The 17,973-nt window shown below is 37.7% G+C and overlaps 1 protein-coding gene across 2 annotated transcripts in view; it reads left to right on the forward strand.

The window, feature by feature from the left end:
* The first annotated feature begins 327 nt into the window (after window positions 1–327).
* Window positions 328–17,973, forward strand: part of ITGB6 (integrin, beta 6) — a 109,691-nt gene continuing 92,045 nt past the window's right edge. Inside the window, exons 1-5 of one of the 2 annotated variants that reach the window (XM_006872024.1) lie at window positions 328–446; window positions 554–630; window positions 1,361–1,440; window positions 5,192–5,396; window positions 6,188–6,434. In XM_006872024.1, the coding sequence (XP_006872086.1) occupies window positions 570–630; window positions 1,361–1,440; window positions 5,192–5,396; window positions 6,188–6,434 (593 nt within the window). In that variant the 5' untranslated portion in view covers window positions 328–446; window positions 554–569. Of the gene's footprint in view, window positions 631–1,360; window positions 1,441–5,191; window positions 5,397–6,187; window positions 6,435–17,973 lie in introns of both variants that reach the window. The other variant, XM_006872025.1, reaches the window with a different exon arrangement.

Below are 17,973 nucleotides of genomic sequence, written 5' to 3' on the forward strand. Positions count from 1 at the left end.
CCAAAAATTAACAATGGAAAGCAAAAATCTCAGGTATTTTTATTTAGCTTAATTTTTTAGCCTCCCTTATAAATAACTTACATACAGTCTTTTATTTAAGCATCTTTATTATTTACATTAAACTACCGATATTTTACAAACAATTTTAGAGCATATTTCAATTTCTCTTTTGACATTTCATGATTAATATTTTACTAAAGATATTAACTTTCTCTAGGATGCAGAGAGACTCATAGAATTCACACAAAAATTTCTCCTGAATGAATTACCCCACCTCTCGGTGATTGTACACCTGCCTTCCTTATAAGGAGAACAAGGAAGTAAATCATGTTGAAGTTGCTTTTAAACACAGCTTTTCTTCTTTACCTGTCCAGGTAGCCTCTGTTTTCATTTCAGTCTTAATGAGAACTTTTAAATTTACATCTCAAGTTTCTTTTCAAAGCAGTGTAAGTAGTATTTAAAATTTTACGCTTCAAGAAAGACAGACTTTAACGATGTTCAGCTTTGGTCTTGTAATGTTGAAGGTAATTCATTTTTTAATCTGTCTGCACAGCGAGAAGTGAAAACGGATGGGGATTGAACTGCTTTGCCTGTTCTTACTATTTCTAGGAAGGAATGATCACGTACAAGGTAAGATTTAAATTCTCCGATATATTACAGTCGCTGTATCCTTGACAAACCTGTCATTTGACTCAGTATCTAGATCAGCAGTCAGTTTTTATTTGGTCTGTTCAATTGCTCTTTTGCCATTGAGCGAACACTTTTCAACAAATTACAGGCAGACACAGGGCTGTTCCCATAATGAATGCTCTAGGCTTAAGGTAAATAAATACAAAGGTTGCACAGGCATTTTAATGAGGAGAATAAAATAGCATGACTACATAATAGGGCTTCTTGAAAACATTGTGAAGAACATTTTGGATAGTTTTCTAACTATTTTATTGTACAACAAGGATATCAACTTAAAAGTAATCATCCTGAAAGGGAGAGAAAAGGATTTTATTTTAAAATAGAAATAGACCACATTTAAGAAAGAAACATTTTGAATGAGTACAAATAATTTTCAAAAACTAAAGTGGCAGATACTGAGCAAGGCTAATAAATATGTTGATTCTACATTTATGAACTTTTAGATAATTTCACATTTCAAGTCCAAAGATAAATTGAATTTTGGCACATAGAAAATACGAATTTTTATTGCAGCTTTTAAAGGAACTGCTAACATTGTTATCACTGATCTTTGAAGGCTAAAATAAACTTCAATGCTGTTTTGCTCAATTATTTTAAGAGCCAATCGTCTCATAAATGGAATAACTGAACATGCACCTAATCCCTTGTATTTTGCTGGGTTTAAACGTAGGTGGCTGTGCCCTGGGAGGTGCCGAAACTTGTGAAGACTGCTTACTCATTGGACCTCAATGTGCCTGGTGTTCTCAGGAGGTAAGACAAATGACCTCAATCAGTTTTTTAAAAAAATGTTTACAGTTATATTCATGCTAATTTTATCCGCAAGAACTCTGATAGCTTCCTGCTTTCTGTGAGGTTATATGAGTGAAACCAATCAGACCAGGAAAATGTCAGCATTGGTAACTCAGGGCTTTTTCTTTTACTTAACTCCTACTATTATTTGAAAGCCACGTTTAGCTGGTTACATATAGAATGCTGAGGCTCTTTGGATAATCAGAGGTCACAGAAGTGGTATTCTCTAAAGTCAAACATACATCTGAGCTCAGTATTCTGGTTGGTTTTCATCTGGGAGCCAGAGTTCATTCTGAATCTGCTAAGTCTCTAAGACAAGTTTAAGATCAGTGTCCTAAGTTTGAGTAAACCTTACTATTTAGACATTATCTAATTCTTTTAACAATTGCATTTTCATGACTCATTGCCACACCAATGACAAAGCCCCACATGCACGTTCCTTACAAACCAAAAGTGAGGTGAAAATAGTACAATGACTGGAGAATGTATAACAAGTCATTCGAAGTCACTCCCTGTCCTTTGATACTATAAAGCAATCTGTAAATGACTCCTGGAAAGAGAGCTGCCTTCGCTTTCTGGATTGAAAATGATTCTCTACCAACTGAATCCCAAAAAGAGAATCGAAACACAAAGTGAACTAGTCAAGTACCAAGTACAGCAAGACATGAGTGGTGGTGGTGGTGGTGGTGGTGGTGGTTATGTGCCGTGGAGTCGGTTCCAACTCATAGTGACCCTGTACAGGGTTTCCAAGGTTGTAAATCTTTACGGGAGCAGAAAGCCTTATCTTTCTCCTGTGGAACAGCTGGTAGTTTCAAACTGCTAACCTTGCAGTTCACAGCCCGATTTGTAACCACTACACTACCAGAGCTCCTTCAAGACCTGGCTCAAAGGAACAAACCTGGATGCCCAAATCAAGACCTAGCTGTGACTGTTAAAGTTAACTCCAAGTTTAGTGTGTATCTACAGAAGAAGGCCTCACAGACCACAGAACACATATGGCTCCCACTCTCTAACTCTTGTGTTGACCTATGAGACAGGAACAAAAGTTCTAAGTAATTGTACTTTCTCAAGCTCATGTATCAAAAGCAGGTTTAGAGTAAAAGCACAAGGAGAGTGAAATTCACATATTGTTTATACTTTAACTCCCTGAAGGGGAGTATTAATTTTATGTCAGAGATATAAATGAACAAATCAGTCAAGCAAAATGCCTGCTTTTATAATTTTCATTTAAATGCCTACTTAGCATTATTTTAAGAGAACTTCTTAAGTCACTACTGACAGTTTTATTTGTGGATGATACTTGGTAGCTGAATTATCATCAGATTTTAGGACCAAATTATCCTAAGAGATCACTCTAACAGTAGAAGTGGTTATCAGTGTATCAGTTGTTAAGTGTCATAGAGTCGATCCCAATTCATAGAGACCCTGTAAAGGATTTCTGAGGAGCAGCTGATGGGCTTGAACTGCTAATCTTGCAGCTAGCTGTCCAGTGTTTTGCAAAAAATATATTACGCTTCTGCTTAGAACAGATGTAAAACGGATTCTATAGTTAACATTGTTACCTCTGATCTTTTGGCAAAAGTGACTACAGGTGGCCGCAGTGACAGTATGTTGAGACAGATTCTGAGGCTTTGGCCTCCACATTGAGAAAGAATGTGGTTCTAATGATCGCTATTTGCTTTGTGTACAGCATGGGAAGTTACAGAGTTTGCTATGCCTGGCCTTGTTGTGTTTGTTAAGAGCCGTTGAGTCATTATAGGGTTTCCCAGGACCCTGTATAGGGTTTCCAAGGAGCAACTCGTGAGTTTGAACTGCCAACCTTGTGGTTCATAGTCCAGTGCTAATCCTACAGCGCCATACCGTGAGTCCTAGAGCCTCAATTATGCACAGGGTAACTTTACAAATTGTAACAAATTATATTCTTGAAAATTAACTTCACCTCTTAAAATCAAACGATAATTTAGTTAAAAAAAACAACAAATGTCTGCCTTGAGCACTATGCTCTTTTTTTTTTTTTAGTGTTTTATTGTGAATTATATGATAGTTTACATGGAAGAACATTAGTTTTACATTCATTCTCTCGTACATAGTATCATTGTCATGGTTACAATCCCCTCCATGCATCATCAACCCACCAAAGGGTATACACTACAAGCCTGCCCCCTACACTATCCCCCCACCCTCCCAGTCTTCAGCACACAGTCGCTCTCCGTCTCTGGATCTAAAGGCCCCAGCTGCTCCATCAGAGCACTATGCTTTTTAAAAAACTATTGCTATGAGATCAGATTAACAACTACAACTAGAAAGATTAGATAGGAAATTTAGGGAGCAGAGGATTTAAGTTGACGAGGCAGAACTCTGAAAAGGAGTGTGGGATGGTTGCACAACTTGAAGAATGGTATCTATGTCATTGACTTGTACATGCAAAAACTGTTTAATTAATTTTTAAATTTTATTAATTTAAAATAAATTAAAAAATTAAGTTTCAGAAGAACTTTCTTAGTTGATGAAAACAGCAGGTGTTGCTTAGAATGCTAAGGGACAAAACAAAACAACAACACAAATGTTAGCTTTCTCTCCAACTGTGAGTCAATAGGCCTCAAGTTCAACTTTGCCTAGGGCTTAGTTGGCTCTAAAGCAGTTGTGGTGATCAGCTAAAATAGCTGTTTTTCTCTCTGCTCTCGGCTCTATCTGTGCATTTGCAGGATGTACAGGTTTAGTTTATTCTGATCTTGTCCCTGCCCTCTACTACCCAGGAAGATCTGATAATGTTGTTGCTAAATGCTGTAGTATTGGTTTCGACTCATATCAACCCTGTACTGGTGGGTTTGAACAGCAGACCTTGCAATTAGCAGTCCAGTGGATCTGATTAGGGGATAAGAAAATTGTGCCTACCGTGCAAAAAGTAGTCTTCTAAACCATCTATTCTCTTATTTCTCTTCCACATCTCCAAGTCTTAAAGAAAGTTCTAAAACTAAAACTGAAAACACTGTCAGGTACTGAGTTTAAAGTCCCCAAAAGGTCAAGTGCAGTGAAGTAATGCTGTGATGTAAGGGTAATGCATCAATGAATAAAGACTGGTACAGAATCCTAGACCGAGAGATGATACAACCCCTGTCCTTTAGAAATCCACTGATAAGGCTCTTTGTCACTGGATTTGGATTGGCACAATTTCCTAGAATTTCGTGAGCCTAGAGTTTGTCCTGTAGTCCTGGTGTAGTGATGTAGGATAAGCATTGGACTGCTAACTGCAAGGGGTGGATGGTTCAAACCTACCAGTAGCTCTTCAGAAACCCTATATAGGGTTGCTATGAGTTGAAATGGACTCAACAGCACTTAACAACAACAGTAGAAGTTGTCCTGGACAGATAAATTCACAGATGGTATTTACTCTACAAATCCAACTATTTCAAGGATCTGGTCATGGTATAGTAAAAGCTTTAGCGAAGTGAACATTAATAAACAATTACAAAAAAGAACTTTTAGTATGAATTCTATTGGGTATAATTAAAAGAAGTCTTCAATTTGGCTCATATGTTTACTGGAATAATTCTCTGGTTAAACTTTAGACCTAAGATCAATGCCTGGTGTGTGGGAGTATGATATACCGAGTATGGCAAAATGGCCAAAACCCCACCCCCAAAAGTCAGTTGCTATCTTATAAAGACATGCAGACTTATTTCTGTCTTTTTACTGTTGTCTTCCCTTTTAGAATTTTACCCATCCATCTGGAACTGGTGAAAGGTGTGATACCCCAGCAAATCTGGTAGCTCAAGGATGTCGCTTAGCCTTCATTGAAAACCCTCTTTCCGAAGTAGAAATACTTAAGAATAAGCCTGTCAGTGTCGGCAGGCAGAAAAATAGTTCCAACATTGTTCAGATTACACCTCAAAGCTTGATTCTTAAGTTAAGACCAGGTATGTTATAATTTTTTGACAATGGGAGGGAGTCTCTCTTCTGCCTTGGCTCAATGTTAATAAAAATAAACTCACTTATGGTAGAAACTACCAGCCGCTCCGCGGGAGAAAGATGAGGCTTTCTACTCCCGTAAAGATTTACACCCTCGGAAACCCTGTACAGGGTCGCTATGGGTCGGAACCGACTCGATGGCACTTAACAACAACAACAACAACATGATAATAGCACTATTACACTAATAAAATTTACAAGGTATTACATATCATTGATTATTGAGACTCAAATTTCCCATTCTTAAAGAAATGGAGAATTACTAGGTTAACACTTTTCCTTATTCACACCAATCACTTAAACACTCCAAATGTGTTACTGAAAAAAAAAAAAAAAAAAGTCCTTATCTGACAGTAGCCATTTCAATCACTGAAATGTTGTTAAGGTTTGCTTCACATTACTTCAAGAGTTTAATGTAGTTTTAAAACCCCTTGTATTTTGTTCTCCTATTCTAAAATCACACACACACACAATCGACTTATCTTCCATCTAAATGGATTCTGGTTCTCCCCAGGAGATATAAAATATCCCAACTTTCACCTCCTTTGGTAGTTGTAAGCGTACTAGTGAAAGATTTTCATGAACTTGTTTATTTACAAACTGCCATATAGTTCATGAAAGAATAAGTCTCCTTGGTAAGTTCTTATTGAAATGGAATAACCAGGTGCCCTCTGATTGGCTGCTTACACATAAATCTTGGTGTGTTTTCATTTACTTGTGCTTCATGGGGGTTTTGCAGGTGTTGAACAGACCCTGCAGGTGCATGTCCGCCAGACCGAGGATTACCCAGTGGATTTGTATTACCTCATGGACCTCTCAGCCTCCATGGATGATGACCTCAACACAATCAAAGAACTGGGCTCCCTGCTTTCCAAGGAGATGTCTAAATTAACTAGCAATTTTAGACTCGGCTTCGGCTCTTTTGTGGAAAAACCTGTCTCCCCTTTTATGAAAACGACACCACAAGAAATCACCAACCCTTGCAGGTAAGGAAGTCATTCTTTGGCATCTTTGTGCACTGATTTTCTGCAGAGATAGATCTACGTTGGGCTGCCCCTGCTGGGAGCTTGCAAATTCCCTAGTATTTCTCTCCCACCTGGTTGGACCTCAGCAGCTCTCTCAAGTGCTTAGGCTGTTTGGAGCCAAGGTGAGGTCACCTTAACTACATGGCTCCAGCCTTAGGCACTTGCAACATTTACAGCAGCTGCCTTCTTGTGTAGGCAGGCATCAGGATGTGGCAAACTTGGCTTTGTATTCTGCAGATAGGACCAAGTCCTTCACTGCAGGATCCACTGAAGAGGAGTGTGCAGATGGACTGTGACCATCCCCAGGCCCTCAGACTTCTAGAGACAATGACCACCACATTCTGAGGCTATTGACAACGACTCATACTTTCTTAGAGATCTTTCTCCACTACAGTGACTGCTGCTAAAATAATCATTTTTGCAACTTCCTCTGACATACTTAAGGAAATATGGGTTTTTCTTATTGCTGGGAGAAGGTGACTGCAACCTTTACTAGGAAATTAGGCACTAGCTGTTATGGTATGGTTTGTTATTCTTGAGCACTGGACTGCGAACTGCAAGGCTGGCATTTCAAACCTACCGACCACTCTCAGAAACCCTATACAGGGTTGCTATGAGTTGGAATTGGCTCCACAGCACTTAACAACAACAGCAAGTCATTGTTGGTGTTAGCTGCCACGGAGTCTCCCACAACGCCCTGACTCATAACAATGCCATGCACAATGGGATAGGACTATTATGATCCATAGGATTTTTATAAGTTAATTTTTTTAAAGTAGATCACCAAGACTAATCCTTCTTAAACTCTACTGAAGCTCTACTGAAACTTGGTCAGTCTCCCAGTAACATGCAAGCCGCTGACAAATGGGTTGTAGCTATATTTTACTAACTTTAAAACTAAGAATTATCCAGGTAATAATCAAGGGTAAATTGGTTTCTAATATTTTAACTATACAGTCAATAGCATAATCAAATTCAAATTATTTAATATCCTTTTATTTTAAAAGAGCTACTGGTACTATGGGATAAGATAATGCACTGGACTGTAAGGTTGGTTTGAACTACAAGGTGGGCAGTTCAAATTCACCAGCTTCTCCTTGGAAACCCTATATAGGGTCACTATGAGTCACAACTGGCTCCAAGGCACATAACAACAACTATTTGCTCTGTGCCAGACTCTGCTATAGGCATTACATATATGACCTCATTCAATCTTTATAATACAACAGGTTAAAGCAAGCTTCATTATTCTTATACTAAGAGGAAAGAACAGAGGTTCTGAGAGATTAGTAATTTGCCGACAGCCACATGATTAATCAGTGGAAGATTAGTTTACCCAAAGACACATACAAATCAGTGATCTGTACCAAGATCCAGTTTGGTTCCAAACCAAGTCTTTAGCCACTATACATTTAGTATATATGAAACGATTCCCCATACATATGTAAGCTTTCAGTATGTTTATACACTAAAGACATTAATCTGTATAAAAGACAAGTATCTTTTTTTGATGGTGCTTTTAGGTACCGTCCAGTCTGCTCTGACTCATAGCAACCCTATGCACAACCCTATACCGGGTCCTGAACCATGGTCATAATTGTTCTTACATTTGAACACTTTGCTGCTGCCACTGAGCCTACTGCTGCTGCCACATTGGGGGTCTTCCTCTTTTTTGCCGACCTTTCACTTTACCAAGCATGATGTTACTCTCCAGGGATTGGTCCCTCCTGATAATACATCCTAAGTATGAGAGACAAAGTCTTGCCATACTGGTTTCTAAGGAGCATTTTGGCTGTACTTTTCCCAACACAGATTGGTTTGTTCTTCTGGCAGTCCATGGTATTTTTAATACTCTACAACATTATAACTCAAATGCATAAATTCTTCTACAGGCTTCATTATCCATTTGAAAATACCATGGTTTGGGTGAGTTGCACCTTAGTCCTCACACTGATAGCTTTGTTCTTCAACACTGTAGAGAAGTCTTGTGTGGCAGATTTGCCTAATGCAATATGCTGTTTGATTTCTTGTTTGCTACTTCCATGAGTATTGATAGTGGAACCAAGCAAAATGAAGTCTTTGACAACTTGGATCTTTTCCCCATGGGATACATGCTGTTATTTATTGGTCCAGTTATAAGGTTTTTTCCTTTACAGTAAGGTGCAAGCCATACTAAAGGCTGTGGTCTTTGATCTTTATCAATAAGTATTTTAAGTCCTCTATACTTTCAGCAAGCAATGTTGAATCATTTGCATATTACCGGATGTTAATGAGTCTTCCTCAAATCCTGATGCAATGCTGTTCTTCATGTAATCCAGCTCCTCGGATTATTAACACAACATACAGATTGAATAAATATGTGAAAGAATACAACCTTGATGAACACTTTTCCTGTTTTAAAACCATTCAGTGTTCTGTTTGAATGACTGCTTCCTGGTCTATGTACTGATTCTTCAGGAGTGCAATTAAGTGTTCTTGAATGCCCATTCTTTGCAATGTTATTCATATCTTGTCACGATCCACACAATCAAAACCTTATGCATAGTCAGTAAAGCACAGGTTAACATCTGTCTGATGTTCTCTGCTTTCAGTAAAGATCCATCTAACGTCAGCAATGACATCCCTTGTTCCACATGCTTGTTTGATTTTGGCTTGAATCTCTTTCAGTTCTCTGTCAATGTACTGTTGCAGCCATTTTTTAATTATTTTTAGCAAAATTTTACTTGCATGTGATATAATGATATTGTCTGATGATTTCCGCATTCTATTGGATCACCTCTCTTTGGAATAGGCACAAATATGGATCTCTTCCAACCAATAGTTCAGGTAGCCATCTTCCAAATTTCTTGGCATAAATGAATGAGTGCCTCCAATGCTGCATCAGTTTGTTTAAAGATTTCTGCTTGTATTCCATTAATACCCAGAGCCTTATTCTTTGCCAATGCCTTCAGTGTACCTTGGACTTCTTCCTTCAGTACCCTTGGCACTTGATCATATGCTACCTCTTGAAATGGTTGAACATTGACCGTTTCTTTTTGGTATGGCTGGTGGCTGTGTGCCATGGAGTCAGTTCTGACTCATAGTGATCCTGTACAGGGTTTCCAAGGCTGTAAATCTCTATGAGAGGAGAACGCCTCGTCTTTCTTCCGCAGAACAGCTGGTAGTTTCGAACGGCTGACCTTGCGGTTCACAGCCTGATTCATTATATTCCTTCCATCTTCTTTTGATGGTTTCTGCATCATTCAGTATTTTACCCATTGTTATTGTTTTTGTTGTTGTTAAGTACCATCGAGTCCGTTCCGACCCACGGTGACCCTGTATAGGGCTTCTGAGGAATAGCTGGTGAGCTTGAGCTACCAACCTTCTGGTTCAAACCAACTTTGCAGTCCAGCGCATTAACCCAATCCTTCAAAATGCAAGTAAAAACTTGACTTTTCTTCAGTCTTTCAGCTTGAGAAATGCTGAGCATGTGCTTCCCTTTTGGTTTTCAATCTCCAGGTCTTTACACATTTTATCATAATACTTGAATTTGTCTTCTCAATCTGTCCTTTGAAATGTTCTGTTCAGCAGTTCTTTTACCTGTTTATTTCTTCATTTTCTTTAGTATCTTTACCCTTGAGAACAAGTTTCAGAGTCTCTTCTGACATCTATTTTGGTCTTTTCCTTCTTTTCTTCTTAATGACCTTTTGCTGTCTTTCTATATGATGTTCTTAATGTCATCCCATAACCCTTCTGATCTTTAGTCATTAGTGTCTAACTAATCAAATCTTTTCATGCGATGATCTCTGAATCTAGGTGGGATATGTTCAAGGTCACTTTTTGGTTCTCGTGTACTTGTTTTAATTGTTTTCCACTTCAGTTTGAACTTGCATATGAGCAATTGGTGGTCTGTTCCACAGTCTGCTCCTTGCTTTGTTTTGGCTGATGATTTGAAGCTTTTCTACAGTCTATTCCCACATATGTAGTCAATTTGATATCTGAGTATTCCATCTAGTGAAGGTCATGTGTATAGCCATCTTTTATGCTGTAACAAAAGGTATTTGTAATGAACAAGTCATTGGTCTTGCAAAATTTTATCATGTGATACCCAGCATTGTTTCTATCACCAAGGCCATATTCCAATTTCTGATCTTTCCTCTTCATTTCCAACCACCAAATTCCAATCAACAGTAACTATCAACATATCTTGCTTGTATGTTTGATCAATTTCACACTGAGGCAGTTGATCAAATTCTTCAATTTCACCATTCTGGCTTTAGTGGCCAGGTGGTTAAATTTGATTAATAGTGATATTAACTGGTATATTATCATTTTAAAACATTGCAATGTGATTCCCAATTAGAATCTCATCTAGCCAAAACACTTTGACCATGAAAGGAATATATCACCAATTACAATTGTATGGAACTTCGTTTGTTTGATTGCAAGTATCAGAGACAATGGCTTAAACAAGAGAAATCCCTTACCCCACCCCACCTCTTCCACACATAAAAGAAGTCCAGAGAAAGACATTTCAGGGATGGTAGAGTATTAGTTCATCACTTCTTTATTACTGGCAGGAAGAAAATAAAAAAGAGGGCAATCTTTATAAAGGGTGCATTCCAGCTACTGTGTGTACTCCCTCCCCTCTTGTTATATAATAGACATATCCTGGTGTGGTGCTGTAGGATAAGCACTGGATTTCTAACTACAAGGTCAGTGGTTCAAATCCACCAGCCGCTCCTTGGAAACCCTATACAGAGTCGCTATGAGTTGGAACCGACTCAATGTCACTTAACAACAACAACAAAATGCATGCATCAAAAGTGACAGTTAAATGTGCTATGCAACTACTACCCAGAACAGGATACAAAAGCTTTCCATCACCTCAGATAGTGGCCTCATAACCCTCTTTAGAAGTAGTCACTTTCTGAATTCTAGGCTTTATATTAGTTTTCTCTATTGTTGGACTTCATATAAAGGGACTAATGCAAAATTGCTACTTTACATATGCCTTCTTTTGTACAACAAAATGTTGTTTGAGATTCATCTATGATGTTGTATGTTGCTAAGTAATATTTTCTTTCTTTTTTTAATAAAGAAATTGTCCATTGTTTGGGTTTACTACATTTTGCTTTTTCGTTCGTCCACCCATGGAAATTTGGGTTTCTTCTGTTTTTTGTTTTAAGGAAAAATGCTACTATGAGCATCTGCACATGAATCTTTCTGTGGAGTTGCTGAATTGTATAAAAAGTATATTTTTAATTTTTAAAGAAACTGCCATATTGTTTTTCAAAATGGCTATACCATTTTACATTCCTATCATCAAGTATGAGGGTTCTACTTCCTCCATATTCTTGCTAACACTTACAATTACCAGTCATTTTCATTCCAGCCATTTCTAATGGGTGTACAAGGAGCTCTGGTAGCGTAGTGTTACGAATCGGGCTGCTAACCTCAAGGTTGGCAGTTCGAAACTACCAGCCACTCCGCAGGAGCGAGATGAGGCTTTCTGCTCCATAAAGATTTACAGCCTCAGAAACCCTGTACAGAGTCACTATGAGTCGGAACTGACTCCATGGTACTTAACAACAAAGGGTATACAGTGGTATTTCATTATGATTTTAATTTGCATTTTCCTAGTGATCAACAATGTTAAGCATCTTTTCACATGCTAATTTGCTATTTTTACATTTTATTTTGTGAAATATCTCAAATCTTTTATTCATTTTTTAAAATTAGTTTGTCTTCTTAATATTATATTGTAAGAGTTCTTTATATATTCTGTATGCAAGTTCTTTGTCAATATATGATTGTGAGTATTTCTTCCCAATCTATAGCTTTTACTTTATTTTATTATCCATTTCTTTGGTCAAACAAGCATTTTTAATTTTGATGAAGTCCAGTTTATCAATTTTTAATTTCAGGCTTATTATAGGTTTTGTTCTAAGAAATCTTCTCCAACTTTGCAAAAATTCTTCTTATGTTTATAGTTAAAGCTTTTACCTTTGTTGTTGTTATGTGCCAGTAAGTTGATTTTGACTCGTAGTGACTCTCTAGGACAGAGAAGAATGGACCCTATAGAGTTTCCTAGGCTGAAATCTTTATGGGAGCAGATTAAAAGGTCATTTCTCCTTGCAAACACTTAACCATGATATCAAATTAGTTTTAGTAATTGGATTGAGAAAAAAGGTCTAAATTAATATATTTGTCCCTAATTCTATCCAGTTGTTCCAGTACTGTTTGTTAAGAAAGACTTCTCTTCCCATTGAATTATCTTCATGTCTTTACTGATAGAGACCAAATATGTGTGAGCCTGTTTCTGGGCTCTCTCTCTATTCTGTCCCGTTGATCCATTGATTACACCCATGTAGCTTCCAGTGCTTCACTTTCTTTACTGCATCTTGATTAAAAAGTCTTGAAATTGTGGTTTATAACTTTGTCAACTTCTTAGTTTTTGACTGTTGTTCACGTTGTTATAACTATTCTAGATCCCTTGCATTACATATAAATTTTGTAATCAGATTTTCAGTTTCTTTAAAAATTTTTCAGTTTGGATTGTGTTGAAACCACAAATTAGTGTAGGAAGAATAAACATTTACTCTTCCAGTCAGTGGACAAGGTATACATCTCTATTCATCTAAATATTGCTCAATTTTACTCAGTATTGTTTGTCATGTTCAAGATCAAGATCCTATACTACTTTTGTTTTAGTTATTCTTAAGTATTTAATTTTTTATGCTATTGTAAATAGTATTTTTTCAATTCCATTTCCAACTGCTTGTTGATAACTTGCAGAAATACAATTGAGTTTGAATATTAATTTTTTTTTTATCCTGCAATTGTGCTAAATTTTCTTACTAGTTCTAATCTGGTTTTTGTAGTTTTCTTAGGACTTTTCAAGGTATGTGATCATGCCATTTGTGAATCACAGCTTCTTCCTCTCTGGTAGCTGTGCCTCTTCTTTCTCTTTCTTGCCTTACTGCCCTGTCTTTGACCTCCAGGTTGGTTAGAGCTGCAAGGTCAGTGGTTCAAATTCATTAGTCACTTCTCCAAAACCCCATACAAGGTCTCTACAAGTCAGAAACAACTTGATAACACTTAACAATGTTGGATAGCACTGGACTGCTAACCACAAGGTTGACAGTTCAAACTCACCAACCACTACTTGGAAACTCTATACAGGGTCACTATGAGATGGAACCAACTCTATGGCACGTAACAATAACAAAAATAATAAGACAGAGTAATCTTGTCTTTTTCAAGACCTTAGGGGAAAAGTTGTGATGATTCACCAGTAAGTATAATATTACTTAGAAGTTTTGGATTCCCTTTATCAAAACCAGAAAATTTCATTCTATTCTTAGTTTGGTAAGGTTTTATTTTAATTGTAAATGCATGTTGAATTTTATTTCCCTAATTTAAGGAGCTCTGTCAGAATATTTTATATGTGCATTTCATTGGCCAGAAGTTAGTTGCACATAGTTAGCTAAAAGGAAACTATATTACTTTCCTTTTAAAATAAAATCCAAATTCTGTTGTTAGAAGAAGGACAGAATGGATACTGGGTGGTGTCTAGTGATTTCTGAACAGACAGACTTCTAGAAACAGTTGTAGCACTTTGTACTTTCAAAAGTGTGGGATAATAACAGTGAGTTATGATTCTTATTATCAATTGATCCATTTCTAAAGGAAATAGTCTTGGTGCTAACAACTTCCTATTTAAAATGTAAGTATTTATAATGCTCTGAACTTTTTCTTTTAAAAAAACAAATAGAGAATGTTGCACTTGTCTAAAATTTGTATTTACTTCTTTGATGTAATTTTTCCTGCAACAATCTTCAGTAGAAAGTCTCTTAGGTCAATCCCTTTAATATAACAGAACACTATCTCTGCCAAGCTTGTCCTCAAGGGGATGAAATCCTTTAGGGGAGTAGTCATAAGGTATAACCCAGTGGCTAATAGCATGGACTTCTGAGTCACCCTGGATTTAGGACCTGATTCTGCCATTCACTTGTCATGTGACTTTAGATGAATCATTTCATCTTTAAGTTTGGGGTAACAATACTGATCACACAAAGTGGTTGTGAGGATTGGATGAGATCATTAACAGAGGCACTGGGCACTGGGCCAGATTATGATACACACACAGTAAATAGTTATTATCAATGACAATAGAGTATGCTTAGGAGGAGTCCAGAGCAACATACAGAGTGTAATGAGTGGGGGACCAAAGAAGGATCATATATTGGATCCTAGATATAGTTGATACTTCTGTAATTTCTTAAAGATGTTTCTTTTATTCTTCTTGTCAAAAAATTAACAGGGGCATAAATGACAAGTTCTCTTTTTACTGCAGCATGTTTCCCTTTCTCACCACAATCCTAATTCTTTCCGGTTCTCTGTCTACATACCATCTTGTTGTGCACATACATGGACACAGCAAGAACTCAAACACTAAATACAAAAAGTCAGCCCTGTGATAAATTCAAACATTGTAATTATAGAATACATTTTTCTTTATTTGGGAGGCAAAGAGAAGAGGAAAGAGGCTGAGGATTAAATTATAATCTTAAAACAACACCTTTCTTTGATCTTGGTGTCTTCACTTATATGGAGATAATACTATTCATCTGTAGAGTAATCAGAGGAGCCCTGGTGATGCAATGGCTAAGTGCTCGCTCAGCTGTTAATTGAAAGATCAGCAGTTCAAACCTAGCAGCCATTCACAGAGAGAATAGACCTTATGATCAGCTCCCATAAAGATGACCACCTAGGAAGACTTATGTGGCAGTTCTATTCTGCTCTCTAGGGTCACTATGAATTGGAATTGACTCAATGCACACAACAACATCAACAAGGTCATCATGGGAACTAAGTTATTATTAAATGAGCTTAGAATGTAACAGACATTCAAAATAAATATTAATTTTCTTCTTATCAGCACTGATTAATTTAACTCTAATGATTTTCATCTAGTAGGCCTCAAACTTTTGCTCTAAGGAACTTTTTTTTTTAAGGTTTTTATTGTGGATTGAGTAAAAGTTTACAGGGCAGACCATCACTTTTACATTCAACAAATCATACACCTTGTTTCATTACAGTGATTATAATCTCCTCCATGTACCATCAGTTAACAATATTTCTCTCTATTCACTTTAGCTTTTAAACACACACACACACACACACCCAAACATTCAGGCATATATAATAATTTACACCTCCAAAGGGCACAATCTGCCAGTCTGCCTCCTGGCCACTGGCTCTTAGTTGCTGTCTTCCCATGAATCTGGTGTCCTCAGCCACTCCCCCTCTCCATGTCCCCATCTCTGCCTCCATCTCTGGCACTGCTGCTTCTCTGGATAAGGTCCCATATTCTGCTTGTGCTCTTCTCCCTTGATGGTCCTAGGGTCCTCCGTTTCTGGCCTGTAAGATTAACCACTCCCCTGTTTTTGTTACAAAACTTCTACCTTTGCAATTGTGACAGTCTCAATTAGTCATGATAACAATTATTCACTATTGAATCATACAACTCTTATTCCCATCTCTTTTTACCAGCCCCATCTAGATAAGATGAAAACTATTCAGTGGGGACTCTTTCTTCCCCCCAACACTCTTAAACTGAACTCCCTCTTGAAACTTGTGAGCCAGTCACTTCATGCCTTTATGACCCCCTCATTTTAGGTAGCCAATGTCTAAGTTGCCCATCCCTGTCTACCATACTCTGTACTGTGTACAGAGGGGATCACACTGGTACTTGATATGAAGACTCCTTCCCTCTCTGTTGGTATTTAGAGTTACTACCTCCATGAATATAGGTCAAGTTCATCAAATTGTAGCAATTTACCCTTGTTTCCTTTATAAAAAAATTTTTTTTTTTTTTTTGTAATCTTACTATAGTTAAGTTCTGATTATCAAGCCCTCAAGGCTAGATCAAATGGGTACTATCTGCAAGTTTGGGTGTTCTTGTGCATCTACCCTAGCTTCATATTAGCTGGAAGCTTCACTCTTAGCTCTAGCCTTCTGTGGCAATGTCGTTGTCCATGGGCTCAAGAGTCCCCAGGTCTCATCACACTTTGGACCAACCAGCCCTTCCTCTTCTCTCTCTCATCTCCAGGTCAACGAAGGTCAATGAACTGTGGTTGAACTCAGCCCATTTCTTCATTGCTGTCTTTCCTCCTCTTCCACTCACCAGTAGACCAATGTGGTTGTCAGCAAGCGTACATACCTGTTCATGTGTTTCCTTTGAGTTTCAGTCTTAGAGAGGAGTTTATCCTGAAGGAACTTGATTGCTTGCCTTGATGGCTTCCTGGAGAACAGCTTGCTTATTGTTATAATAGCCAGTCATGCTGACATTTTTGTTTTGGGTTTTTCCTGATGATCTTTCTTTGCATATATATTTTCTGTTGCTCTAGCTAGCTGTTCCAGGATGGTCTGCTTGCCCTTGCTAGTGGGAATGTCCCACCTCATAAGGTTCTGGATGGGACTCAGTATTCTACCTAAGGTCCTATACTCTGCAAAGGTTTTGCATGAGGTCTATTTCACTGGGCAAGTTCTAGAACCCATTTTAGCTATTCCAGTCAGTTAGAGGCTGAAGACGGGCTTATAAGTTTTCTGTAATCATATTTCTCAACATTCCTTTCTATTCCATTCAAGTGTCTATTTTACAATAGTAGACAAGGGAAACCAATATTCATAAGACAGTGAAGGATTTTAGTATTATTTCCCCTCTTCAAACTCTGCCTAGATCCCTGTATCACAGAGCCCTGTTGTTCCAAGGTTGAGCATACTTCACTATTTACCTCTGTCCCACTTAGGCCATGTAAACCTGTCTTAGTGTTCCCTGTCTATCTTGTTCTTCCACAACCTCCCCCATATTGTATTGCCCTCCCCAACACCCGAACTAAACCCTCCCCACCCCAACCCCACTGTTGTGGTTACCTTATATTCCATAAATTCCACCCTCCATTTAAGACAGTCTATTTTATCCCGTAATCTACCTGAACTTCTCACCACTAGGATTTCTGTTTATCTTTGTTTACCTTCTCTTACCTTGTAATTATTTTGATCATAGACTGACCTCCCAGATGCTTTGTTCTTATAATTTTATGCTGTTCTTGACTCTTCCATTTGTTGATTGTGTTCAGGGTGATGCTGCCATGTACGGCGTTCTCTGATTGTTGTCTGTTTTTGTTCATTCTCAGTCCACAGAAATCCCTTTAGGATGTTTTTCATAGCAGGGTTAGCTTTGGCAAAATCCCTTACCTTCTGTTTATCTTGGAATGTTTTGATTACACCCTCATATTTGATTGACAGCTTTGCTGGGTAAAGGAAGTTGTCTTTTTTTTTTTTTTTTCTTCAGGGTTTTTTAGATGTCTCCCCATGTCTTCTTGCCAGCATGGTTTCTGTTGAGAAATCCGAGCTTAATCTGATTTGCTTGCCTAGCTGCTTTCAGGATTCTCTCCTTATCTTTGATTTTGAAGAACTTGATTATTATATGTCTTGGTGATTGTCTTTTAGG

This window comes from Chrysochloris asiatica, unplaced genomic scaffold (assembly GCF_000296735.1).
Source record: "Chrysochloris asiatica unplaced genomic scaffold, ChrAsi1.0 scaffold00181, whole genome shotgun sequence".
NCBI lineage: Eukaryota > Metazoa > Chordata > Mammalia > Afrosoricida > Chrysochloridae > Chrysochloris > Chrysochloris asiatica.